Source organism: Pygoscelis adeliae, unplaced genomic scaffold (genome assembly GCF_000699105.1).
Source record: "Pygoscelis adeliae isolate BGI_AS28 unplaced genomic scaffold, ASM69910v1 Scaffold224, whole genome shotgun sequence".
NCBI lineage: Eukaryota > Metazoa > Chordata > Aves > Sphenisciformes > Spheniscidae > Pygoscelis > Pygoscelis adeliae.
The window spans coordinates 480,755-489,549 of NW_008824657.1; the positions used below are offsets into that span (position 1 = coordinate 480,755).

Consider the following 8,795-nt stretch of genomic DNA (forward strand, 5'->3'; position numbering starts at 1 on the left):
GGGGGGGCGGCTCCTGGTTGGGGCAGGGGTGTGCAGCGAAGATGAAAGGTCCTCTGCTCCGCGCTGGTATTTGGGAGAGTTCTGTAGAGGGGGGGGACCTGCTGTTTGGCAGCTGAGGGTTTAGCTCTCGGGCTTCTTCAGGAAGATATGAGTGTGTTTTTCACAGCCCAGGTGAGCCTAGCACCGAGAGCTGGGCTGTGTCCCTCCACGCACCTTCAGACCTGCCACCCCAGTGAAATGCTGCCCCAACGGCCCCACCTTCTGTGCCTCCAGACCAGGGGTACCGCGATGCTCTTCTCCCCAGGGGACCAGCTTTCGGTGCCTCCCTCGCTACCCTACCCCAGCCCCGTTCAGTGGCTCCAACCGAGGGGCAAAGGGGCGACTTCCACTTCTGAGAAAGAGCTCACCTCCCTGCATCCCTGGGGCCAGCAAAGGGAGCACTCGGTAGGTGTTAATACCCGTAACGTCCTCTCCTTTGAGACCCCGGGACACACTGTGTGGAGTATATGGGAGTCTCCCCGTGCCCCCGCCAAACAAAGTGATCATCAGAACAGTGTTTGGGAGCAGGGAGGATGCTGGGGCAGCTGATGCTATTGGGAGGCAGGAAGATCTCATCACGGGTGGGATTTTTTTGGAGCAGGACAGCTAAAAGGAGAGTGATGAAGAGTCCTCAGTAACCATCTGTGGCTGAGGAATAGATTTATTGACAGCAATAAGCGCCCCGACATCGGGATGGGCTGCACAGGGCAGTGCCCAATGGGTCTTTTCCCCCTGCAGCAGCTCTGTTTCCACGCAAGCTGGTTTTTGTGCCCAGAGGGAAGGATGGACATTTCTGTAATGCTCCCAAGCTACCACCAGGCACCCAAGTCATGCACATCCTCGCAGCCCATGCTCCTTTCAGCACGCTGGGTTGATTTAATGATAAAATTAAGTCCTTCTCATAGACAGGCTGGTTTTGATGTGATTTCAAGCCTCAAGAAAGGCTGCAAGCACAGCTTAAGAATTTGTGCATATATGAAATACAGGCTGTTGCTTAAGACGCAGAGCCCACAGCCTGCAGCCCGGCTCGTTTCGGTGCCAGCGCTTCCCCATGCTGTGGTTTGCTCGGTCGTGTGCCTTGCAGCTGAACTTGTGACCCACAATAATCATCTGACTGCACTGGGCTCAGTGAATCAGGGATTTGGTCTGCTGGCCAAAGTGCAATGTGCCCAGGGATGTCGGTAAGACCACAGAGAGAAAATGGGCAGCACAGGGAGTGGAGGTGCAAGGGCAGAAGGACACAACCTTGAGCATCTCGAGGTGCCAGGAGGGAACTTCTCCTTCCCACGGCACTGCCCCGTTCAACAGGACAAGTTTATCCCGGAGACCGTAGCAGCATCCAGGGTGGCACGTGGTCCCAGAGGTGCCACCTCACAGTAGCAGCATCCAGCTCTGGGCTGCGCCCGCGGCTCCCGGGGACATTTTGGGACTGAAGCTTACTTTTGAAGGCGTGCCGGGTTCCTAAGCAGGACGAGGAGGCTGTTGTGCTTCCTCCCGTCCCCACCTCTGCTCTGTTTGCTCTTTGTGGCTTCATGTTTAAAGACAGTAAATTCTCGTTCCCTTCGCAGGCGACGAGCGGGCAGCAGCGCTTGCACCATCTCGGGTGGTGTTTGGTGTTCAGCACCGGGGAAAGACACAGCAGAAGACCCTGCAGGCTGGCACGTACGCTGAGCTTCAAGGAGCTCGGGTGGTCTCTGCCCTGCAGAGATACCAGTGAGGAGCAGATGGGAAAGGGAGCAGAAGGGTCCCTACGTGCACCGTGAGAGCACTTTGGCTCCAGGTACCCCGGCCTGGAGGTCATCAAGCCAGGGTTAGTCATTGCTGCCCCAGGAGCTCTGGCCCCTCCATCTGGTAGATCTTCTCCAGCAGCAGAAGATGAGTCAAACCGAACTGGCAGGACTTCACCTCCAGCCTGCAGAACATCTGATTGCCTCCTGATGGGGAAAGGCAGGCAGAAAATATGAGTGTTTTCGCTCTGCCTGAGCTGAGACCCACTCAGTCCCATCAGACACTGGGTTTTAGCTGGACTCGCTCTGTCCCATGATGTTAATGATGTGCCAGCACCTTTGGGGTTGAAGTGAAGAGGCAGATCAGCTGGCTGCTCTCTCGCAGCCTCCCCTGTCCTCACTCTCTCTCTGAACAGGGGGGAATCACCTACCCAAAGACAGAGCTTCGTTTGCAAGCCAAATCATCTGCTGCCTTCATTTTCCCGCCCACGGTGAGTAGGAAAGCTGCTGAGTATGTGGAGCATATATTGCCCTTAGGGCTCACCCTCTGCAGGCAGCTCCAGGGGCTACTGGCATGTCGCAGAGCACTCCAGACAGGCAGGGAGGCATATTTTTATTTTATTTTTCCTCTAGCTCAAGGACATGACGTGGTTTTCCCAGTCTCTGTCACTAGAGAGGACCCCGACAAAGCCCTTGAGCAGTCCCAGGGTTGTGGCGTCTGCTCGGGGAGAGCTTCTATCTCCACGGCACGTCCCTCTCGAACGAGAGTGGGCAGAGCGGAATATCTCTGTTATGTCTCCTGCCAACATGAAGGGGCAGATTACAGCGCTCAGCCACAAAAAGGGAGGGTCAGGGCCAGGAGAGAGCAGGCAGGTCCCTTCTCTGGGGACCTGCCGGCAGTTGCTTGCACCCCGCAGCCCTTTACAGCTGCGGGAAGGAGCCGGCCGAAGATGACACCTTGGTCTCACTCTGCATGTCTATCCAGGTGTTTGGGGCTGAATCTGGCTGCTCTTCAAGCCCTGCAGTTTGTCTGGATTTAATGGAAATGGGCTGGATATAGGTGACCTAAAGGAGAGCACATGGTAAGTGGGGAATGGAGATGGAAGATGCCTTTGAACCGCACCGAACAGCTACAGATAATAAGGTATATTAAAGTGTATAAGGTAAATTCGGCTCCTACTTTGTTTTTTGCCTAGAAACCACTTTAAGGTAAAACCCATCTCACCCAGGTCTGATCTTGAAATATCAGTGTGAGCTGGTCTGCAGCGTAGACCCTCCTTCTCCCATCTTCCTCCTGCTTCATCCCAAGCACTGCCGGGAAGTGACGACAAGTTATTGTCTGTCTTTTTTTTTTCATCATCGTTGCGATGCCAAGGGTGCAACGTTAGAAATAAAAGAAAAGCAAAAAAAACCCCCAAAACCGAAAAACAAACCCTCACGTATCTCCTGGATGTTCCAGTTCACAAAAGAAATAGTTTTAAATAGACCACCTGAGAGCTCCAGGCCAAAGATAGAGTGGAAAGGTTGTAGGCAGGGAAAAGCTGGCGCTGCAAGCCGTTCACTTGTCTTTGGCTGAAAGGTTGGCAGATCGGAGGCTTGGGCTCTCACCCAAAAGTTCAGACTGTGCTCTCCCAACTCCCCACCACATGGGCAGGAAGGAGGATCCTCTCCAGGGACTGAAAATGAGTCAAAGCGCGTTGTTAGGCGGCTTTCCAGGAAAGAAAGGCTTGGAGAAAAAAATCTGGCTGGGTCTAGATAGGGTCATTGAGGGAGAGATACGCAAGAAACCTGAGCACGTGGAGGTCTTTGTAACCTAAAACCTGCCCCATCCTTGGTCCAGGAAGATGCTGAATTTAATTAGATTTCTTCTGGCTCGGATGATAGCGACTGGAGATGGGCAGGATGCTCTGCCTTGGGTTTCCCATGCAGCCCTTGCAGTTCTTCGACGCAACAGGGATGGCAGCAGCGCTTTACCTGCCCGGTGAGAGAAGAGGATCTATGCTTTAAACGTCTTCAAGCATGTGTCTATGTGCAACGCAACCAAAATCAAATCAGCCTGCTTCCCCCATGCACAGGCGACACAGGAGAAGGATCCCCGCGCCTTGTCTCGTTGCTCCTGGAGCAGGAGCGTCTCTGCTGCCTTCTCGCACGGGCCCGACACGTAACGTCACCTCTGGCATCTGGCAGGGCTTCGATACGGGGAAACCAAGGTACGCCGAAAAAAATCATAAGGCTTGGTTGTGCCTGTATTGCAGGGCCTGGGGTTGCCGATAGTTCATATACCCAGCAAGCATCCCAAATTCCCTTCTCTCTTCCCCCCCCTTGGTATTTAAGGCTCTATCCTGTTTAAAGGAAGATAGACACAGGTTTTTCCAGCATGTTTTAAAACAGTGAGTGGAAATTTAGAGGAGCTAGGCGATGGTCCCACAAATCCCCAGAAAAGAGCATCACATGTTTCTTATCGTTCACACACACACCTTCAGCCTGAAGATTTATGACCCAGGACTACACAGCTCTACATTGTACCCGCCTGCCTGAGACAGGGTCCAGCCTTGATTAATTAGCTTCATGCGATGCTCACGTTAGAAACACATAAACCGGAGATGCATAAAGACACCAAGCTTGCAAAAGGGTGAAGCTGCACATCTGGGTGAGCCTGAAAGGTTGTCAAAATTACGCACATCTGGAATAAACCCGGGGTGATGGAGGCTCACAAGCCAGCTGCCGAGGATGCTCGTCACACAGGCAAACCATTTGCACTCATGCATTTTCGTCAGCCCATACCCCATGCGAGAGGGGAATAGGGAGGAAGGGGGGGGGATTCAGATGTGGGTTGTTTTTTTTTCTAGAGAGGAGTATTTTCATTATAACTTGCCGCATTTATTTAGCGCTATTTATGGGCTGGTTCATAGGAAAAGCAGGCCTAGAGCAGGCTTGGAGGTCTCTGTCAAACTTGGAGGTTTTTAACCCCAGGTCGGACACAGCTTTGCAAGAAGCTTGAGGAAGGACCGGGCGATTCTTGGAGGCTCTTCTCCCTGATGTGCTGGTCTCGGGACACCTTGCAAGCCTCAAAACCCAGCCGGGAAGCGGAGAAGCAGCTCCCCAGGGAGCGCAAAGCCTGGGAGGAGGTTGCAGTGCTGGAAATAGGATTTAGGCCTTGGTTTTGGAAAGCCGTAAACCTGCTTCCCTGACAGCCACACCTGCGTGCGACTGGAGCGCCAAAACCACCCTGAAGCAAGGTTGCCCTCTGGTGACACTCTCTTGCTCTGCAAATCAAGGTATGAACTGTAATTGAATGCAACGGATTGCCTGACAAATGAAAATGCAATTAAAAATAGAGAATAAATATGGAGGTGCCGTAAGACGGTTTAGAAGTCAGAGGTAGAATCCTTTCAAATCAAATCAATCAAATCAAATCGCAACCGTGGCCCTTTGCTCTCGGTGTACCCAGCTTGTGGTGCATCTACGGCACCAAGAGCTTTCGGAGGCAGCATCATCAGATGATAAACCGAGACCCAGCCTGGCTGACCCTGCCCTTTCCTAAATCCTAAAAAATCCGATTTCTCCACGTTTAAGGGACCCAGTAGGAATGACGGTTTTCCCCAGCATCGCTCTCACGGGCCCCGACACCGTCCCTCCCACGCCGTTGGTGCATGGTGTCCAGGGACGGGCTGCTGCACCGGGGAGGGGATGTCAAATATTGCACGCGGGGGAAGGCAAACCCAGCTTTTTACGGGGTACTGAGGGTTTTGAGGTACCAAACCCCAAATAACCACCACTCGTAAGGCAGGGGGGCCCTCTCGTGGCTGCGGTCATGCAGCAGGGCTTCAACGCGGTGATTAGAGATTTATACTAGGAGGACAAGTTTTGCTCCTTCATTCACTTGCCGGTTCTCACTCGCCCCAAATCAAGCCCAAATCTCCCCTTCTTGTGCAGCCCCAAGGCAAGCAACCGTTTCCCTGAATCTCACTTCCCACCTTTTGCAGCTGAAGGTAACTCAGCAGGACACAAGGCCGGGGCCCTGATTTAAAGCCCAGCTGCTTTTCTGGGAGAGATTTCTTCCCACCTGCTTACTTTAAAAGGAAAACTAATGGAATTGCTTCTTTCGACATCAGGTGGGTTTTGCGCTGGCTGCAGGACCCCTTCGCTCTCCTCTTGCTGCTGCAGGATCTGCTCCGGGGCAGCAAACTCGCAGGGATGGATTTAGGGTTTCCCACCACGCAGCGTGGGGCGGCACTGTCACCTAGTGGTAATATTTTGGGGGATTGTAGCTGCTTTGTTGATAGCTCAAATAATTCTCCCAAATGTTTTCCCTGGGCTGAGGGCAAAGCAAACAGGGGGATACCTAAAACGCCAGCCTGGCACTGCAAATTTGCATGCGAGCCCATTTGCAGAGCAAGGAGGGCACAACAAAGCATCCCAGAGACCTCCGAAACGGGGCGATCTCGCTGCCGCAGAGCGAATGCAACGTGGGGCCTCATCCTGGCAGCCAAAACTCCCCTGGGAGATGGGTGCCGGGCAGCAGGAGCGCAGGGTTTTGCCCTCCGGGAAGGATGCGAGAGGGAACTGCCCCGCTGTCTGGCTTTGCAGAGCTGGGGACATGCAGAGGGGAGCGGGGCAGACGTTTGCAAGCTGTTTGATCAAAAGGGTCTTTAAATCACAGTGACTAGGGAGTTAATGGCTTTCACATGCTCAGACAGCCCCATAGAAATGGGAGCCGCAGCCCCGAGTGGCAGGCAAGGTTTGGTGGCAGTAGGTTAAGAAGCAGGAACCCCGAAAAGGCTCGGGGTGCCTCATCCTCTGCTGGGAGGAGAGGCAGAGGGGCAGCCAGGTGAGGTTTTGCTGTCTCCCAGCGTGCCTTCGAGCTGGTTCGTAACGAGCCTGGCGAGGCTCGTATCGGCTGCAAGAAAATCCAGCTATGCAGAGCGAGCCGCTAATGAAAACCAGCGGTGCCTTCAAGCTAAGATGCAAGCATGTCCTCCGAGATCAAAGATGCAGCTCTGAGAGCGGAAAGCCGGGAATAAATTGCATCCTGTTGGAGAGACGTGCCCTGTGTTGCCTGCAGCCTTACCTGTCCTAGTTCAGGGCAGGGGCACCACCTCTCCTTGCCTACCCTCCTGCGCTTCACGGCAAAGCAAAGCCCAGTGAGATGCACGCCTGTGCAGGCACCTTCGGTGGGGTTTGGGGTTGGAGGAGGCAGAGTCAGGGCTCGCTTTTGGCTTCTGGCCCTGCCTCTGCACTTTCCTTCTGATTTTAAAACGCAAACTGTGTTTTCTCCCCAGCCCAGCGAAGCTGCAGAGGGAGGAAAACCCACCCTGGCCACTACGAAGAAGCCGCTCCAGCTGCAGGCTCAGCTCCCTGCCAGGAGAGGAGGGGGCTGCGGCCGGGGCCGGCTGCTGCCGCAGGAGAGCCGCCAAGGCGCCGCAGGAGAGCAGCCAAGGCGCTGGGTGTCGAGGGAACACATTCGATACGCAGCCCTGGAGAGATGTCCCAGACCGAACTACACCGTGCCTGGGGTTGCTTTTTTTTTTTTTCTTTTTTTCTTTTTTTTTTTTTAATTATTATTTCCTCCCCTCCTACGGTCACAAAAACCACACTTTAAAAAGACAAAGTAATCAGAGCCTCGGCCCCAGGGCAGTGCTGCTATTTAGAGCCAGGGCTGTGTTTACTATATAGGTAGGGATGTGGCTTTTTAAGTGGAGATAATAATAGCGAGGCAGATGTAAATACACCCTCAAGTAAAGGGAGAGCAGCCTTTAGCCCTGCGCCCCGTTACTCAGCCGTGGCTGGACTCTGGTTTCCCAGGAATCCCAAGGTGCTTTACCCTTTCAGATCTTTTTAGGATTAGGCTAAGGGAAAAAAAAAAAACCCAACCCCGCAGTGTAGAGGAGCTGGTCCTTGGGCTTGCATCCACGGCAAGGTTAAAGGAGCACAAGCCCGGTCCTGAGCGTGTGCTGTAAACCTGTAAAAGGTTTAGAAAATCAGGGTATGGAGCAGGATAGGACCCACCAGCCCCGGACTGCGGCAAGGACATCCCGGGATATCTCAGTGCCGCACGAAGGACGCTCCAGAGGCCAGGAATCTCATGAACTAATGGGGAAGGAAGGCTTGAGAGGAAAGAAGGAGTAATGTAGAAGGAGTAATTTCCCTTTCTCCATTACAGCTGGTTGTTCCCTGGTGCTGAGCGGGTTCCCAGCCAGGGACAGCGTGTTTCTGCCCATCTCCTGATGTTTGCCAACACTGAGTACGTGACAATAGCTACCTGGTTTTACGGCCTGAGATTTTTAGACTCCTGTAGGATTGTCACTCACTGCAAGGGAATGCGGATGGGAAGAAAAACTCGACCTGAAAGGGGGAGATCTGGGTTTTAAATGAAGTGGCACAACATCACACCCCCCCGCCAAAAAAAAAAAGCGACAGGAGGAGCTGTCTGCATTGTTTCATTCTCATAGGTATTTTTCACAAGTCTGATTTAGCCCGTTGCCTTATTCCAGCCGGAGGGAACCCCACGTGGACCCAGCTGTTCGTTCAGGGCATGGAAACCTCCTTGTATGTGTCACCGCTGGAGCTTTCCCCGGGGGCCAAAGCCCTCTCTGTCCCCGGCTAAGGGAAGGACATGGGAACCGCGGGACGAAACCTCCCCGAGGCACCTTCTGCCTCGCAGGCTGAAACGAGATGCTCCCCAGCTGGCAAAGGCCTGGCTCTTCCCAGCAGCGAAGGGATGCTGGGGGAAGCGGGAGAGGAATCACACACACACACCCCGGGGCAAATCCTCCTACGGTGGGGAGGGAAACCGAGTGCCAGTCCCCTGCCCCTGGGGCAGGACCGCCTCCCCGAGCCCCTCCGCTGCCCGCCTGGGCAGGATCAGACCCCGGCGGGCTGGGCTGAAGGGGTTAATGCTGGGAGAGTAACAGCCTGGAGTTGACACTTGGAGGCAGGCGGGGCTCCCGGCGCCTGATTGGCCTCAAATCGCATCCAAAAGTGGGCTGGTTTTTTTTTTTTTTTTCTTGTGGGTTTTTTATTTTTTTC

At 53.9% G+C, this 8,795-nt stretch overlaps 1 protein-coding gene across 1 annotated transcript in view; it reads right to left on the minus strand.

Annotated features, from left to right (window-relative positions):
- The window catches only part of ADAMTS15 (ADAM metallopeptidase with thrombospondin type 1 motif, 15), a 26,072-nt gene that overhangs the window by 11,337 nt on the left and 5,940 nt on the right, over window positions 1-8,795 (minus strand). The window contains exon 2 of the mRNA XM_009322603.1: window positions 6,199-6,398. Coding sequence (XP_009320878.1) covers window positions 6,199-6,398 — 200 coding nt within the window. The remainder of the gene's footprint in view (window positions 1-6,198; window positions 6,399-8,795) is intronic.